This window comes from Rhamphochromis longiceps, linkage group LG20 (genome assembly GCF_057381845.1).
Source record: "Rhamphochromis longiceps isolate RC_006_pf linkage group LG20, R_longiceps_female_GT1.1, whole genome shotgun sequence".
NCBI lineage: Eukaryota > Metazoa > Chordata > Actinopteri > Cichliformes > Cichlidae > Rhamphochromis > Rhamphochromis longiceps.
Window position 1 is genome coordinate 25855809 of NC_140576.1, and position 18942 is coordinate 25874750.

Sequence of the window (18942 nt, forward strand, 5' to 3'; positions counted from 1 at the left end):
CATAACAAGGCCTGGAGCACTGATTGATGTCTCTTTCCCCTAATTAGCTTTATCTGCCGTTCAAGATTAGGTGGTGCTGGGTTTCAGGGACAGTGAATCACGCATCCCAGACAGGGGAAGATATACACATCTATTATGGGTTTAGTGATACTGACAGGAAGTTGTGAAATATTCTAGACAAAGCAAGATGGACTGTAAGAGAGTTATGGGAATGGGCAGTTCTGGAAGTGACCAATATAGCGGTGAAAGTCACTCTAATAGAGACACATGTAGGCTCAGTGATCCCAGATGTGCTTTGTAACATATCTGCCAAATATCCACTTCGAAAAAGGAAGGTAAAGGATATACATTATATGTATATATAAATATATATTTAATATTTCTTTATTTTAAGAATATTTTTTAACATGCATCAAATGTCTTTCATCATGGGAAAAAGAAAGTGTTCAGTCCCTTTACACCTTTACTGATACCATTAGGATTTAAAGGATAAGTAGCAGTCAGGTGCTAATGAAATGCACTTAAATTATTAATCATCAACAAGTGTGAGCACCTCTACAAAAGCAGAAGTTTTGGCAGTTTGCTGGTCTGGAGCAATCAAATCAAATATCCTAGGAAAGCCTCCCTAAAGCCAGATCTTGCAAAGCTCAGACACAAGTTAGGTTTGCTAAGGTGCATCAGAAGAAACCAGAAAACTGGAACAATATCCTTTGGACAGATGACACCAAAGTGGTGACATTTGATCATAATGTACAGCACCATATTTGGTGAAAAAAAACCAATGCATGTCAGCATAACACCTCAAACCAACTGTAAAGCATAGTGGTTGAGGGGTTAAGATTTGGGAATATGCTCCAGCTATAGGACCTGGCCACCTTGTGGTTAATGAGTCAACCATGAATTCTTCTCCATACCAAATCATATGTGAGGCCATCTGTCAGACTGCTACAGACAGGACAATGATCTCAGGCACAGCAGCAAATCTACGTCAAAAATGGATGAAAAAGAAAATAATCGAGGTGCTAGCTGCAAATGCCCAGTCAAAATCCAGACCTCAGCCTGAATGAAATCATGTCACAGGACCTTAAGAGAGCTGTGCAAACATGAATGTCTGCAAACCTGAATGAAATTAAGCAACGTTGTAAAGACGAGTGGACCAAAATTCCTCCTCAATGACGTGTGAGATAGACTGATAGTCATTAATGAAGCTGGTGAATCATACAGTGTACTTTTCACAGGACTGTGTAGAGTGCTGTATTTTTTTAAAATCTTTTTCACATGACTGCACATATCTTCATAATACTGTGTTGAAAAGATTATTAATAATATTGTGTAGATTAGGAAACTGAATGGGCAGTGCTTTTCCCTTAGGCTGTACTAAATCATAACAAACACCTGAGCAGTTATGTCAATGTACACTAATCAGCCTCAACATTAAAACAGCAGACAGGTGAAGTGAATAATATTAATCATTTTGTTACCACTTTTCTAAATATATATATAAAACCTATATAACCTAACCTAACCTAACCCTAGATAGATAGATAGATAGATAGATAGATAGATAGATAGATAGATAGATAGATAGATAGATAGATAGATAGATAGATGAAAATGAGGTCAAGAATTGAAACAATGAATCCGAGTATGTTCTACAATCCACAAGAGCTAAATAATTGGCTCCCACCTCAAAGAGGCTTCATGTTTATGCCTCAACAGATTGGTGCTGTTTTGGAGCCACACAAATTTAGGAAAGTGGCTTTATTGTTATGGCTGATCGGTGTAGCATCAAATCAATACTTGGTTAACTTATATTGGTTCTTTGATGGTGTTTTCACTTGATTTTATATTTGTTTTTGTCTTTATCTTTTGGACTGTTTTACTGTTTTACAGACTTTCTATTGATAAAAGTATGATTTCTATGGAGATTTGCACATCATACTCCAACAATCAATAAATATAACAGTGAGTTGACCCAAAGTGGGTCAGTTTTGAACGTTTGTTTTTGAGTACCTGTTTTAATGGCACAGGTGCGTGAGGTTTGCTTGCCAACAGTGAAGTACACCATCTGGCTCTCTGTCAAGGGACCTTTGTACCATGTTATTTTTCTCTCTCTGCCAGCTTTGTCCCCGACATCTACTTTAATAATCATAAAACTAGAGATGGACCGATCCGATATTACGTATCGGTATCGGTCCGATACTGACCTAAATTACTGGATCGGATATCGGAGAAAAATTAAAAATGTAATCCGATCCATTAAATATCACGAAAGCACCTCACAAAACTTGCAACACCCGTAACTCACCTCAGAACGTTAGCACGTCGGAGCAGTATCCATCACGTGATAGAGCGGCTGTGGCATGCAGGACCTGTGGTGGTGTGGATAGCATGTGGAGCTTCGCTAGCAACCCGGCATTTCATCTCCGACAAAGTTATCCCCGAGAGAAGTAAAGCAAGTGTGTAAGTCCATCTCTGAATGTTTGTAAAGCATTCCTGCGTTAAGCTTAACAAACGACTGCCTCTTCTTGTTGCTACTTCAATCATGAAACTGCTTAACGATCAGCTGATTGGCTTTTCTGTCGCGAGTCCGTCTCTCTTGTTTGCTTTTGGCCCACTTTGCACCAGAAAGAGGAAACCAGCGGCTGAACAACAGCAGCACGTTTAAGCTTGATCAGCTGTTGTTAGAATTTATTTATTATTACTTTCTACTCGAGGATCTTTTTCTACGTAGCTGACGGCTGTAACTGTACAGGGGCGGATCTAGCAAAGTTTAGCCAGGGGGGCCAATAGGGCATTAACAGGGAAAAGGGGGCACAAAGACATACTTTTCTTTCTTATTCTCATTTAAAATGTCTAGCTTTTAATAAATAATTATCTGACACCCAAAGTTTTAATTTGATGCAAAATGAATAGAAGTCAATTACTGTACATAGTGACTATTAAGTCTAATATATATACCCTAGTAAGCTATAGTACTTTTTCCTTTGGGAAGGTACCATCTGTGCAGTCTGCAATTCTGTTGAAGAAAGATGTTGAATCTACTTAATATTTCTTGAAAAACAATTGATTTCTGTGCATTTTTTTTTCCACACTGCATCAAATTAAGGTTGATTACGTCGATTAAGCATCATGAGGTGGAGCATGAGGGGTGGTTCCCTATTTTTTATTTATTTATTTTTGTTGTTGCTGGGAGTTGGAACCCTATTAGTTAGGTTGCTTAATATTTCCGTTAAGTACTCTTTAAAATACCAGAATAGGGAGGATGGTGTAGGTTTAAGTTTATTAGATTGATCAGTATTGCTGAACTATGAAATATTTTTTTTTGCATACAGGTATAACAGAATAGCTTTAGTGTTGTTGTTGTTGTTTTAAACTTGAGTATGAACTTATACAAAATGCAGCAAGATATTTAAAAAACAGTTTTGTTGATTAAAAAACACTATATCGGATTCATATCGGTATCGGCAGATATCCAAATTTATGATATCGGTATCGGACATAAAAAAGTGGTATCGTGCCATCTCTACATAAAACATAATCTGTTTTATATCTGCGCTCCAATAATACAAACCTGTAATGATTTCAGTGCAGAAATCTGCTCCAGAATCCATTTAATGAGTGAAAAGAGAAAAGGTTTAACAAACAGATGAAGGTACCAGGATGGACAGCTGCATAAAAGATTCAATAAAAAAGTTCAAACAAAAACAAATTAAGAATATTTTTCAGTTTTGCAAACATAATTACATCCTCAGTTCAATTAAAAGGGCAGCAGAAATCACCAACATCTAAAAACTCAGAAAATGCAACCTAAATTATCTGCTTGGCTGGATGCTGTGTGAGTGAGTGAACAGGTGAGATGATATCTTCCTTTCTAAGGTGCTGCTGTGCTGGATTGTACTGAACATATTTTATGTACCAGTTTGACTGCTGTGTAGCTGCAGAGGATAAATAATAGTTGAAAAGATCACTATTACACTGGTGATAATGGTGACGATGATGATGTTGCACAGATTCTGAATGCTCTTTCACAGGGGAAAACCGTTTTGACTGTACATTATGTGTCTGGGCGGCGGTCACAGCAAGGAGGGGTAAAGATGGAGCATGATGAGGGTGGAGGGAAGGGGGGTGGTGTTACAGACACGTTTGTCTTTGATAGCTCAGGTGGTCATCACCCGAGGGGGAAAAGAGCATTAATGGGCATTCTCAGCAGCAGACAAGCATAGGCTAGTGCTCCCTCTTCGCCGGCTGCCGTAAACAGGGGGAAGTATGCATCATTAGATTAAGCTGAGGCTAAGTACCTGCAGTCAAGTCCACTTCTTACAGTAGCAGGGTGCACAAACACATCCTCTCTGCTTGGCTTGGACAGAAGAGGGACTAGAGGGATTGGTCAGCTTGCTAAGTGATTACCTGTAACACTGAAAGATGTATGATTATAGGTTGCATGATTTGTCAGCATCTCTATTACAGCAATTATGCAGGGTATCATAACTAACCATTTACAGAAAATCTGGATCATATTAAGAGACAAAAGAAGAATCTTTTAAAGGATTTGACCTGTGGGTGAATGCATTGACACAGGCTGAGCATAGCAGGATTATCTGGTTAAACTTAAAAGTCAGAAAAAAAATAATAGTAGAAAACTTCAGAGCAAGAGATTATGCTTGATTTTTGTTAAAGGAAAACATATTTTAAAAACACACACACACACACACACACACACACACACACACACACACACACACACACACACACACACACACACACACACACACACAAGAGAAGAGTTGGGAAATCTTGAAGAAGAGACAGAGGAAGAGGAATTTGCCTGAGAGGAAAATGAAGGAAGGTATGCAAGGGTGCCTGTCACTTTGAGGCGCCTGATAGTTCAACCAAGCTGTCATCTATCACACTTAGATATTTCACTATCTATTTTTCATTTATGGGAATAGAATTAATCACAATGCATGCCCTGAAAAGTCTAACAGAGCTTTGTCTCTAGACTCTGAGCAGACCAGAAGGAAGAGACCTGGATATGAGATTGGGCCTGAAGGGCAGATACAGAAGAAAGGAAGAGTCATTGCTGCAGGAACAGCCTGACCTCAGAGGGTGGAAAGATTTACTAGAGTCTAAATCACAGGTCAGTACCTTGGCAACAGTCTCTGGGAGAGCAACCAATGGGATAGAAGTCACAAGTGATGCGCTGCCTTGTTAACTGCCATTCTGACAGACTGTAATGCCAGATATCTTTGGCATGTGGGACTTCTGACACTACAAACCATGTTTTTCTCTTTATGAGTGTCTTGTATTGACTCACTGAAGTAAGCTTACACCGGTATAAATTTTTTATTAAAGGTTTATTTAATCCAAATACCTTGCAAATATTTGTTATTATCATCTGTAACCCTCATGCAGGTTTGATTAACTTACTTTTTATATTGTTTTCAAAAATTTCTTTGTCCACCTCGATAAAATGACAGTGTGGCAGGGTGTAGTCTGCAGAATAGGTGGTGCAGTGAGTTTGGAGAGGAGTGCCAGGGAGGCTAGGCTGGGAACAATATAACAATCAAACCTTCCCACATTTGATTGTAAGACACTGGGACCCAAGGGAGAGCGGAGCTGGAGACAAAGCAGCTGAAAAGCTGGGGAAGCACCTAAGCGAAAAACACTTTTGCCGTAAATAAGCGAACACTTACCTGCAACACTGTCTGTGTGCGTGTCTGTACCACAAACAGTTATCACTGAATGTGATGTGGCATGCATATTTGGTACATTACTATCACATTTTTATATCAAACTGGTCTTGTGTGTGTGAGTGATTTGTGTGTGTGTGATTTCCAACTTTAATAATTTTCCACATTATAGCTAACTTAAATGATTTAGCTTCTATACTTTTAAGACTTTGTAAAAAGGTAATAACAGAACTATATGCTAACCAGTCACACTGCAGAAACTCAGTGCATTTAGGTATTTAAATGCACTGAGTCTAGGCTTTACAAAAAATGGTCTGAAAAAGAGACCAAAATCTGCCATAAACAACATGAAAGCATGGAACCATCCTGCATTGTGTCAATGAATCAGACTGGTGCTGCTGGTGATGTTATAGTTTAGGGGAAATTGTCTCGGCCCACTTTGGGCCCCTTATTCTCATTATGGAAACATGACCAAAATCTCTCAGCAATGTTTTTTTAGGCCTTTCTGGACGTAAAAGTGGATCCAACCTGACACTACTAAGGTGTACCTAATAGAGTGTCCAGTGGGTGCTGTTTAGCAGATGGTAATATGGTTAACACACTAAACTTTGATGATTATCTTTGAATTGTCCTTTGTAACATGCTAACATTTTTTTTAGCCTTTAGCTCATATCACTGCAGTCCCACAGAGCCGTTAGCATTAGCATGGCTGTAGGCTGTGAACCAACCAGCTGTGTATTTACAGATATGGGGCAAAAGATAAGATATGTTGTGTAGGCTGGTTTACTACAGTGCAGTTAAAAAAATAGATTTTTTAGCAAAATGAAGCAAAAAACAAAAAAAACTGTATAGTTTGTTTATTATTTAAACATTTGTTAAAGTGTTACAAGGTTTCACAAAACAGTGACATTTTACAGTCATATACAATTAATTGACGATAAGATGATACTGATCAGTAACAAGTAAACAACTGTATATCAGTCGATAATCTGTAATTAAAATAATTTTCCAACTAATTCACACACACCTAGAGTTGTGATAAGAAAGGGTCTCCCCAATTTAAGTGGTTAAATTTCACAATATTGAGCAAATGAACTTGCAAGATGCAACAGGTACTGCTGCTTTCATGACTGTCTGCATACCAGTGTGACCACAGTCTAACTATTACTGTCTTTATCTCTGCCCCCTGCGGCACACAGGTAGAAAACTCTATGTTCTCTTTCCAAAAAAAGGCCCTCTTCTTTAAAACTTCTGTGGGATATGCACATTTGTTTGTGTTTACCCCTACAGCAAAGATTTTTTCATGACAGGTCTTTGATTTTTACAGAGAAAAGCAGATAGAAAAATTGTATGAACAGTAAAAAGCGAAACTATCCGGTATTTTTTTGCTGTACTAAGGACAACATTATTACTCATCTGTGTTTTCTTTCCCACCATCTGAGTGTTTTCTTAGAAAGATTGATGACTGCGTGTTTATCTGGTGTGAATACAGTTGTACGTGGCAGTGAGGAGTTCTGACTGACAGCTGCTCAATATTCTTATTCATAAACACAAGCAGCAATCAGCATAAATCATGTCATTCACACCACTTTATTCGCTTCAAGAAATATTTTTTTTAACGACAGATTGATTTGTTGTTATTTCTCTCTAATTGTCTAACTTGTCACTGATGCACACGCTTATGACTCACAAGCAACACGCCCACATAATGGTCCTGTTGCAGTGGGAAATTTCCCTAGCTCGTTACAATAACTTGCGGGTAGTCAAAAGACCTGTGTGGACGCCCGTTTGCGCTAAAGGACTTGAGGATAATTCCAGATCCCTTCTGGGAAACAACGACACCTGTCAGAGAAAAAGAGCCTCTGGAAATGATCACCGTGTTTACATCAAGCGGTGTTATTGACAGAATTGAGTTAGATGTACTCCGTTCTCTTGCACAGACTGGACACTGATATCAGTGTTTGCCACTGAAAGTAGGTCATGGATAATGGTGAACTACATGTATACATTATTACATGCACATTACATGGTGTTTTTTCTTGAAAAATTTTGTATTTAATCTCAAAAAAGTTTGATAACCTTTGATTCATCTGTCCAGAGCATAGTATTCCTTTGTAATTTATTTAATTCATTTGTGACAGCACTCTGACACCAACAGTTGCTCGAGGATTCCTAGAAAATTTCTGAGGCTATCAGCATCAATATCATCTTTATTTGGCCAAGCTTGTGAAACAAGGAATTTAACTCTGACTCTGTGCAACATTTCAGTTTTTTGAAATCTAAGTATTTATATAGTTGTTTTTTTATTAGTAAAAATAATTTTAAGTCATTTAGAGAGCTGGGCATACCTATTAGCAAACTTCTATCTATTCAAAGCTCTCCATTGCAACATCCACTCAGTGATATGTGTTTAAAAGTCTGAGTCACACACCTGTCTATCCCATACCTGCCACACTACAGTAGCTGTGATCTTTCTCACACATTTGGCAAATCTCCATCCACCTGACACATTTGGCCTTGAAATCACCCATAAATGACCCAGGCACACACAGCAAACAGGGCATTTCGTGAATGAAGATGAGGACTTTCATGCCTTCATTTATGGTTCTCCTGCTTTGCCATCTTTGCAGGGCCCAAATAAACAGCAGTAACAATGATTCTGATGATGAGACAGATTTGGCTGGCACACAGAGGCCCAGCATTGAGGGAAGTGAAGACGATCAGGTGCTTCAGACTGACATCTGGGTTGAGCTGTTGGCTCTGAGAGACTTGGTGGTGGAGCAAAGTGTAGAGCTTAGATACTTGAAAGACAGAGTGACAGTTCTGGATAGCCTGGTGGAGGCCTTACAGAAAGAAAATACAGGTACAGTGATGAGGGAATCACTTCATTAAAAATAGATGCAACTAAGCTTACATGCACTTTTGTTATAGTCATGGAGGCCAGGATGACTGCAGCTGAGATCCTGGTTGAAGAACTGCAGATAAAGAATGATGGTAACTAAATGCCCCCGGCCCTAAATATTGTATTGTTGTGTTCATTTTTACTTACTCATAAACTGTTACAACTTGCTTCAACTTCTCCTATCGTGTTTTCTATCATGCTAGCACAAGCTAGAGAGCTTGCAATAGCTCGGCAGGATCTCGGCGCTATCCAGGAAACACTGACAGTCTGTGAACTTCACGTGGAGGAGGTGGAGAAACAGCAGGAAGGTAAAGGGTCAGGGTTTTTGGTGTTTATTCTCTGACTTGTAAACCTTCACAATATACTTCCATTTCATTTATCTCCCTTTTCATCATGTTAGCTCAAGCTAGAGAGCTTGCAGCTATCAGGCAGACGCTGACAGTCAGTGAACTTCGTGTGGAAATGCTGGAGAAACAGCGGGAAGGTAAAGCTTCGGTTTGGGATGTATGGAATGATTTGACTGATTGGTTATTCATGTGTATCTTGTGATTTCACGGGGAAATACCACAGCGCAAGAGCTTCAAAATATTAACAGAGATAAATACTTTTCTGTTTCCCTGATAACAGGGGGTTGGGAATCGCATCTGTAACCGGAAGGTCGCCGGTTCGATCCCTGGGCTCTCTGTCCTGGTCGTTGTGTCCCTGGGCAAGACACTTTACCCTACTTGCCTACTGGTGTTGGCCAGAGGGCCTGATGGCGCGATATGGCAGCCTCGCTTCTGTCAGGCTGCCCCAGGGCAGCTGTGGCTACAACTGTAGCTTGCCTCCACCAGTGTATGAATGTGAGAGTGAATGAATAGTGGTATTGTAAAGCGCTTTGGGTGCCTTGAAAAGCGCTATATAAATCCAATCCATTATTATTAATTAGTGGATGATCATTAATGATTCTGAGTTTACTTTATTTATTTACTTATTTATTTATTTACTTATTTTGTTTTCTTGCCACAGTAGTGAAGGTGGCTTTTTCTGCCTCCCTCCTGGAATCTGGTGAAGGTAACATTGAATATGGCTCTGAATTTGCAACACTCATCTTCAGAAATGTCTTTACCAACACTGGAAACCACTACAACCCAAACACAGGTAGGCAGATTAGGCTTCTATTTAATTATTGGTTTCATTAGTTTCACCACAATTAGTTGTGACTTTTTTCTCTCTCTTTTTTAGGTTATTTCACTGCACCAGTAAGAGGAGTCTACTACTTTAGATTTACTGGTCATATAGCGCACTATGAGAAAAATATGAGGATGAGACTTGTCAAAAATTCTGATGCCATGGTTTTCATTGGGGACCGTCAAACCACAACCACCGATCCTGAGGACAATGCATCCAATGGTGTGGTGTTGCAGTTAGAAGTGGGAGATGTTGTTTCAGTACAACTGTCTGGTAGTGTTTGGGATGACCAGTACCACAGAACAACTTTTAGTGGCTTTCTGCTCTTTCCTTTGTAACTTCCAACATACGAGTTGGACACAAGGCAAAGGTAACATCAAATTCACAGAGGATTTTGTTTCTTAATTTCTCTGCACTGGGTAGGTTTATGGAAACAAACTCATAAACATAAAAGCATGTGTAATTCTGGAGCATTCAATTAATAAATTAAAATTCTCCTACACAAACTTAGTCTTAACTTTAATCTTTGACAAGACTGACAGCCATACAGTAGTTGATATGTCACAAATCTATAGCCCAAACTACATATTTTAAATTATAGGTTCAAGGCAGACACATCTAATTTGAAGCACTGTTAAATGACTTTATGGAAAATGTTATTCTGAAAAAACTAAAGTAATGGTGAGTTTAGATTAATTTACTGACTTACTCAACTCGTTCTAAGCCTCTCACACTCTAATCCATAAAGAGAAAATACAACACTGTTTTCAGTGCAACTAACCACAACCCCATTCGCCAAATAATTAAGAAGTTGTATAAACTATAAACAAAACATAAGCTTTACAGATGACTTGATTATTTAGAGAAGAACTTGCATATTTCAACAAGACAGTGCTAAACTGCATCTATTACAACAGCATGGCTTTGTAGTAGAGTCTGGGCGCTGAACTGTCCTGCCCGTAGTCCAGACTTTTCACCAGTTCAAAGCATTTGGCACATCATGAAACAAAAATATGACAAAGAAGACCCCAGACTCAGTTTCCAGATGTGTACAATCAGTTAAAAGTAGAGAGGATGCTGCACTTTTGTTGGACTAACATGGGCCCATCCCAACTTTTCTGAGCTGTGTTGCTGCTATCAAATTCAAAATTGCCTTACTTTTTCCCAAAAGGGTACATTTACTCATTTGAAAAATGTTATACTTCTTCTATGTTTCTATTATGTATAAAATATGAGCAAATCATCGCATTCTGTATTTATTTACACTTTACACAGTGTTCTAACGTTTTTGGAATTTGAGTCGTGGATGTGTGGATGGTTGTTATTGCAAAGTAGCCATACTGTACATTACTAGTGAGACTGGGGTCAGGTTTTCAAACAAAACCTCCTAACAGGGCCCCAGTTTGGAAAAGGTGAACACATTACGTTATGAAAAAAAGGGGGGCAAAAAACTAAAGAAATTCCTCAGATAAAAGTGGAAGAAAATGACATCTTATGAATGTGATCATTGTTTCCTTTCCTTTGGTGTTTCACATCATAAAGCTCCAGGAATGCAGCTGCATCAGCGTTTGAGCTTTGACTAAATCCATTCAGACTCTTTGTTGTGCAGTCATTCAGATCACACAGGCATACACAGACACACACACATTACACAACACCACACCTTAGTTATCAGTCATCTAGCATGGGTCCGATAACCATGATCAACACACAACACAGAGGCAGGCAAGCTACATCTCCTTTCACTGCCAGTGTCTGTGATGAACTCTTTCTCTCTCTTTCTTTCGCTGCCCTCTACTTTCCCTGTTTATTTCCCACAATCCACAGAGAACGCTATCAGTCGCAGCTGATCTACAAGCTATCAGATGCCCTCACAGTACAATTTCACACCCTTGCTGGAAGATATGGAGACATTGTCCAATATCGTTACGCATCTACCGCTGTGAAATTTGTAGTTGGTAGGTAGTTAACATTTCTTCAGCCTCGTGAAAGGAAGGTGGACGTCACTATCAAAAAAGGGGTGCTCAAAGGAATAATTCAGCGGTGTTTATGGAAAGAGCCCGGAGTGTATTGGAGACGCGGTGTCTCCTTTGAATTTGATGAGGAGTTTAGATCAGACCTGAAGCTATGGTATGGCTAAGGAGCGCTGTTAGTCTGATCAAACAGCTGCCAATATGAAAAGGACTACCGTATCCTCTCGGCACCTGGGGCTGTGTGAAATGAATGCAGCTTCTATGGTTTCCTCTCTCACAGGCACCTCTTGGGTTGGAAACATTTTTTCATAATTGCATTTAATTCTATGTTAGGTGTCCCCACAGTGCCACTATTAAGGTTGAGGCTAAGCTGGAGAAGCTTTTCACCCTTTGTCATCAAGGCTTCGGCTCGTTTAGAGGTAGTATCATTGATCCGACTTTAAGAACACAAGAAAACACACAGCACATTAAGGTGTATCCCTGTTATTGTCGATATTTGAAATATGCCCATAAAGACAGCATTTTAATTGATTATGTGTGCAATATTGTGAAATCCCTCTGTTTTGGGATAATTTAGCCAGCTGATGAATCAGCACTTAACGAGAGAGGGAATTTCCCATTTGAAAACCTTAGTTTCATTAGTCTTTCATTTATTTTTTTTTTCTTTGTCCTGGAGCTTAAGGTGTGAAAGCTCATTAAAGCTGTGACAGTGCACGTCTTCTCTGTCTCGTGAACGGCTTTTGCAAGCTGATCTTTTGAAGTGCGAATGTTTTAGTTAGAGCTGAGTGCACCAGAAAAGGCTGCTTAAAGTGTCTCCAATATCATTTGTTTGGCATCTTCTTGGTCAATGAAAAAAATCAATCAGAGCAGGAAGACATGTTTGAAAACCTCGTGAATGTTCTTTAGACACACTCATGCCTCCACTTGCTTGCATGTGTGCATGTGCACCCATACACAAACACACAACAGAAACGGCATGATTTCTTTTGACATTTAAATTAAAGAGGAGGTTCATTAGAGCCTGATAAGAGTCAGCTATAGATTTTCATCAATGCAAACTAACTATAAGGTAATTTATGACATAAATATGATAGCAATTGCTAAGCAAAATCTAAATCATTGTAACAATATGTTCTACATTTTTACATATGTGGAAAGAGTACTTGTTACACATTTAACTCGGTATACCCTTTTCTTGTCACATTTCATGCATAGCTAAAATAGAAATTAAATTTTAAGATAGATCTTGGACAGTGTGCCGTAACAGCTGAACAGATAAAGGAACCCCCATTAGTCTTCCTTCTGCACTCCAAAAAACATGTTTGGTGCAGGATGAGCCCCAAGGCGTGTGAGTGTAAATGTGCATTCCTTTCTGCCTGATTTAAAAGAGAAGTCTCCTCTTTTTTATGCACTTTAGTTGATCAGAGATGAGCAAGAGGCATTCCTTAATCATCACTATAACTATAAAAAAGGTAGACATCATGTGACTACTCTGGAAATTTCTATAGCTTCCAAGAGAGTTTCTATTGAGCAGTAATAAGAGTACTAGGAGATTGAAAGTGACAGCTGGTTTCATAGATCGCAGAGAGGGAAAAGCTGATTTCCGTTTGCAGCAAATGCGTCTATTTGCATGACACGTTTGCATATAACAGCGCAATGTGCTGTAATACAAAGGATCCTGGCACCGAATGTACATATTTCAAGCTCTGTGATCCGAACGTTCTGGTGCAGGCAAGTTGCAAGCAACAAAAACACAAAGGAACGACACACACAAGCAGAGACTCATGTAGAAACGCAGGTATGCACACAGAGGGCAGCTCTGAGCCAACAATTCACTGGAAATGAAGCCCTCCACTGTAGCCAGAGTCTATAGATGCATATCTACTCAGAGTCAAACAGCTGATTGTACTCAGACTCAAATGGACATGTTATTGGGTTGTGCAAATGCACACTGTTTTATTAAAAACATACTCATGTTAAATTATTTGGCATGATTAAGTTGCATTATTGAATTTTATAATGAGTAGGTGCACTGCATTAAAGGTTATTGACAAAGCTCAGTATTAGTGCTGGTCAGAGAGGCTGCAAAGTACTTGGCAATCACTTCACATCTTCAAGTGATGAAATGTACTGGAGTGTTTGTCCAGTTGCATTGGGTAACAGTAGATACTAGAATAAGATAGCCGGTACTATCACGTTTCAGATGTGCAGTTATGGACCTTCAGTTTTGATCAAACCAGGGTCACCTTAGGAAGAACAATGACTGCAGCAGAAGCAGCAGCAGTTTAGACCTGGAGAAGCTGACTTACTGTTTAGGACCCCCTGCAGGATACCAGAGTAACTGCCTCTGCAGGTTATAAGGTTACATCTAGAACTTCTCTCTTTTTATGTAGCTGATATATGTGCATTAGATGAGATTAGATAAAATGATATTAGAAGAAACAAATGGTCTGGGACATGCTGCAACTTTCTGCATCACTTGTAGATTTTAGTGTTTTCTATTCATAGATAAAACACAGTAATTTGTAAGTTTTTTTTCTTGTAAACAAGTTGTTTACACTTGTTTACAAGTGTGTCTGGTCAGCCCCTCCGGCCAACCTACACAGCCAGTGGTTAATTAGGAGGCTACTCACTAAACTAAAATTACATTATGTAAATACTACAGGACTTTTTTGGGAACCCTTTTTTCGTTGCAGTTGTACTTCTGTAGTGGTTAACATATTCACTTGACAAGGGAAAGGTTGCTGGTTTGATTCCAAATGGAAACAAATCTCCTTCAGGGTTGTGTCAGGATGGGTGTCCAGTATCTGCGACTTTAAAGGTCCTGAGTTTGACTCCACCATCTGTCTGGGGCCTTTTTTGTGTGGAGTTTCCGTGTTATCCCCCTGTTTGCATGGGTTCTCTGCAGCTACCATGCAGTTAGTGGGGCTAGGTTAATTGGTGATTCAAAACTGCCCATAGGTGTGACTATGAGAGCATATGGTTGTCTGTCTCTCTGTGTGAGCCCTCCATCAGGCTGGAAACCTGTCCAGGGTGTACCCCACTGTGGCATGTTAGCTGGGATAGGATCCAGCCACGACCCTGATGAGGATAAGCGGAAGAGAATGAATGCATGGATGGATCGATAGATGGAGCAACCACCTTATATCAATATAAATATAAATATATCAATGTAGATATAGAAATAGAAAAAAGACAAACCATTCAAGATTATTTAAATGAGTTGGTGGTTGCATAAAACAAATTAATTATATGTGCAACTTCTGCATGGAAGCCAAGCCTGCATAACCATATAGTAAGAATCAGTGACTTAAAAACTTTAACTGTTTTGGTTACAGAAATTTGCCACATAGGAAAAAAAGTATACTGAAGGTCATTACTTACATTGGGCTGGCCTATGTCACTAATAGCGGCAACACAGTGTAAGTAATGATTCAAACTTGACTTCAGCTATAAAACTTACGGTTGCAGTGGTTCCACCACTGCTATTATGACTGATGCAATAATGACCAAATAGCTCCCTCTGTACAGAATTAGTCGTTGGCTCAGTACGCGTAAAAGGTTTTCTGAGCCCGTGACTGAGTTTTACCTCATTTCCGTGAGATGTTTTGCATCTGAAAAGAAAAAAAAAAGAGCAAAGGAAAAAGACTGATGACGCCGTCTTATTTACTTTGGCTAGGTGCTTATCTACCTTGATGAGATTTGTTTGTTGAAATGCACAGATCTGGGTGGCCCCAAAAGGTTCCAGAGAATCCAAATTTAAATGTGCAACTGTGACTATCTGCTGCCTGTCAGTTGTAGTGAAGCTTTGCAGTTTCAAGACCAGAAAATATTTTGTTTAGGAATTTATGATACTGTAATCCTCTCTTTTCATTTCATTCATGATGGGAAAAAGATTATTCCACCCCAAACAAATATATCACTCCTTACACAGGAAGTTCTGTTTTTCCTGAATGACATAATGTATCTCTATCATCATTGAAAGCTGACGGTTGAGCTGTGTGCCCACCTGATATAATATAAAAATGTAAATGATCCTTATGTTCCCTTTTCTGCTTTTTTCTGCAAACATTTAGCTACAAGTTCTTTTGCCTCTTTTGCAAAGAAGTTATTCAGCCACTTTCAAGCTTCCTCTTTCCATGAGTATTTTTAGCTGCAGGGCTATGTTTTCTGTGTTTTTGTTCTCATCTGCCTCATTGACTCTAATATGGGCTTCCTGAATGGGTTATCTTCAGACTTGTTCCCACAAGAGCTGATGACTCAAAATGAACTGAAAAATGCATGATGAGAATTCAAATCTTTTTGGTTTGAAGGAACTGGATTTGGTGCATTTTACACTAAAGTCATATTAAAAATGTCCAAGTCAGCAAATGAAGTTAACATGGAATACGCATGTGTAAGCCAAGGCAACTGTGTTTCTTTCTTCTCTACTTCTATGCACATTTGAAGCCTAGAGCTCCTGAGGCAAGTGTCCACAGCCAGTCTACTCCCAGTTGTGTTCTTTCCCCACCCAACATGTTTCTGAAAGTAATTGAATTAATATGCAAATTACACAGACTTCAAAGCAGAAATGGCAACATCAGCACGTCAGTGACATGAAGGCAACACTTTCAATGTTTCCAAAATTTAAAAAATGGATTCTTCTTTAGGGGTAATGCTGGTTTCTTAATCATCCTACCGCTTCTGTGCTGACTCACATATTTTGATCAGCTACAGGACTGATTGCCGGGAAATCCAAAACAATAGCTGGTCACGAGAGAATGAGTACTAATGAGTTTGCTGACACCCTATTTTCTCTCTTACCACGATGAAAACAATTAGTTTGTGAATCTGTCAAGAACTTTAATTAATACCTATCAAATAAAATTAAAGATGTTGGTTAAAATTTGCACTGCTGAATGCTGCAGATACTGAACAATATATCCTTTTAAGTCCATATGGGAGTCAGTTGTTTTTACAATTGGATTCACCTTAAAAAGGTAATTATTTTAAGACAGCCACCATGCACTGAATTCATTTAAACTATATCTAATGAATATTAATAAACCTTTGTTTATCCAAATAAAATTCTGACATAATTTCCACTAAATTCTGATTTTACTGCTGGAGGGAAAATTGCATACTTCTTAAAAAGTCTGTGTTAGGATGTTGTTAAGGTGGTGATAGACTAAATCAAATGTCTTTTTGGCTTAAAAAAAAGACCAATTACAGTTCCTATTCTTGCTCTTTTCTTACTTTTGCTTTCACTTCCTGGTTAGGTTTGGGCATTAAAAACTACTGGAATAGATTTAGACTGTGGTGGGGGTAAGAATGCCCCTTTACATTCAAAAGAGGAAATGTTGAAAGTGACAGTCAAGTGTCACTAATGCCATACCCTTGTGTATATATGAGCCAGACTGAGCCCATCGGGTGAAGTAAAACAGAATGTCAATAAAAAACAAATATTCTCTTCCTATGCAAAGCCCAGGTAAATGAGGAAGGCTGCATCAGAAATGGCATCTGAGGCAAAACCATCATTAAATTAAACATGGAGATCATAAAGAGAGATATTTATGTACTTGATCTGTCAGGGATTGGGTGGAAACTGTGCTGCTGTTGGCTGAAGACAAAGTTAGGAGTGTAGAGGTGAATGTAATAACTCTAAATGTAAGTAGTATGATTTGTAAAGGGAAAAGCTTGGCTGATTTGATAAGTGCAGAGAAAGGATGTTGAAGATAAAGCTGCCAGGCTCAAGGAAAAGAAAAAGACCTCTGACAAGGTTCATTAATGTAGTGAAGGAAGATGTGCAGAAGAGTGATGTGACAGGATCATTTTCATAAGAGTGGATGAAAATGATCCACTGTGGTGACCCCTAAAGTGGGGAGCCAAAAGAAGAAGAAGATCCTAATGAGTACTTTTAGGTCGTGACAAGAACCTCCCTTCATTAGTTCTTTTCTTTGCTCTGAGAACCGTGAACAAGTGACAGAATTTCACCCAAACCCTTACCCAGCTTTGGACAAGCAGAAGCTAAAAAATGGATTAGCACTTGTGAAGATTGATTCAGAAACAACAGTATCTAAGAATTAAAGACAATATATCACATTGCATTATATAATTGTCTCTCTATAGATATTATTTAACTGTCTATTTGATCATCTCAACATTATAAAAGAAAGCAAAATTAAGCCAAAAAAATGGAGACCAGCATGTAATACAATATTCTGATGTGCGGGCCTCACAGGTGGGGTTAGTTTTACAGATGGTTCACAAAAGCTGTCTTGTTCTTTAAACACAGGCGCCGTCAGTTCATTTCAATATCAAGTGCAAAAAATAAGACATCCTTTTTTGTTCAGTTCACTTTAATTCAGTCACAACAACAGCTGCCTCAAGGCGTTTTATTTTGTGAGGTAAAGACTCTACAATAATGCAAAGAAAACAGAGACAACCCCAACAATCATATGAACCCCCTTTGAGTAAGCACTTTGGTTACAATTGGAGTGAAAAACTCCAGCAGAACCAGTCTCAGGACCGGTTGGGGTGATGGGGGGAAGACAGGACAAAGACACACTGTGGAAGAAAGCCTGAGATTAATAATAACTAATGATTCAATAGAGTGGCAGCCCACACAACTCAACAGGGTGAGTTTAATGTACAGTGTTAAATGTCAGAGCAATTAGGAGTAAATTTCATCTTGCAAACATTAGTAAATCAGTTTGTGTGCTTGATATAAGTATTCCTTCCTTATAATTTATGCCTTGAAGGAGAACATGCTAGAAATATGTATGCAACAAGGTCAGTCCCAAAAACCTGCAAGCTCCACTTACACATACTCTTGTCACTGTGCTCTCTTTGTAAATACCAACATTTTTTTTAACACTAAAACCCAGTTTGCACTGGTGCAATAAGTTGCTAAATCAGGCCTTGGGAGTCTGACATTAGAATTTAGCTCAAAGCACTGCTGCGCCTACTAGCTGCAGAGTCCCAGGGCTGCTAGCGCACCTCAGCAGATTCTCTGGAATAACTGTCATGTTCTTGAATGCCTGCACTAATTACCCCACATTTATCTATTTGTGGTCAAAATCACTGGAGGCGTGGCTTCAAACCTGACATCTCCTCAGCTGGTGCAAGGCATTCATCTCAAACTGCTTGGCTCTCATAGCCAACCAACTATGGAATGCATATTGTCCTAAGTGGATTTGAGCAAGGATAATAAATTTTCTTTTGG

General features: G+C 39.0%; 1 protein-coding gene across 2 annotated transcripts; it reads left to right on the forward strand.

The window, feature by feature from the left end:
- Positions 1-2171: 2171 nt before the first annotated feature.
- LOC146645434 (complement C1q and tumor necrosis factor-related protein 9A-like) lies at positions 2172-11270 on the forward strand. Of its 2 annotated transcripts, XM_085393959.1 has the most exons (7): positions 2172-2463; positions 5003-5140; positions 8625-8687; positions 8799-8903; positions 8996-9079; positions 9604-9735; positions 9820-11229. In XM_085393959.1, exons 3-7 carry the CDS (start codon positions 8627-8629, stop codon positions 10101-10103), a joined length of 666 nt encoding a protein of 221 aa, XP_085250085.1. In that variant the 5' UTR covers positions 2172-2463; positions 5003-5140; positions 8625-8626; the 3' UTR covers positions 10104-11229. The 2 variants fall into 2 exon arrangements, with proteins under 2 accessions (XP_085250085.1, XP_085250086.1); XM_085393960.1 differs by lacking the exon at positions 5003-5140 and having other exon boundaries at positions 9820-11270.
- The last annotated feature ends 7672 nt before the right edge of the window (positions 11271-18942 follow it).

Bases quoted from the DNA above. Each gene is read 5' to 3' on its own strand.
- LOC146645434 (XM_085393960.1), top strand. From the start codon at position 8,627: ATGGAGGCCAGGATGACTGCAGCTGAGATCCTGGTTGAAGAACTGCAG. The intron at 8,904-8,995 runs GTAAAGGGTCAG...TCATCATGTTAG, and splicing joins GGTGGAGAAACAGCAGGAAG to CTCAAGCTAGAGAGCTTGCA. The intron at 9,736-9,819 runs GTAGGCAGATTA...TCTCTTTTTTAG, and splicing joins CCACTACAACCCAAACACAG to GTTATTTCACTGCACCAGTA.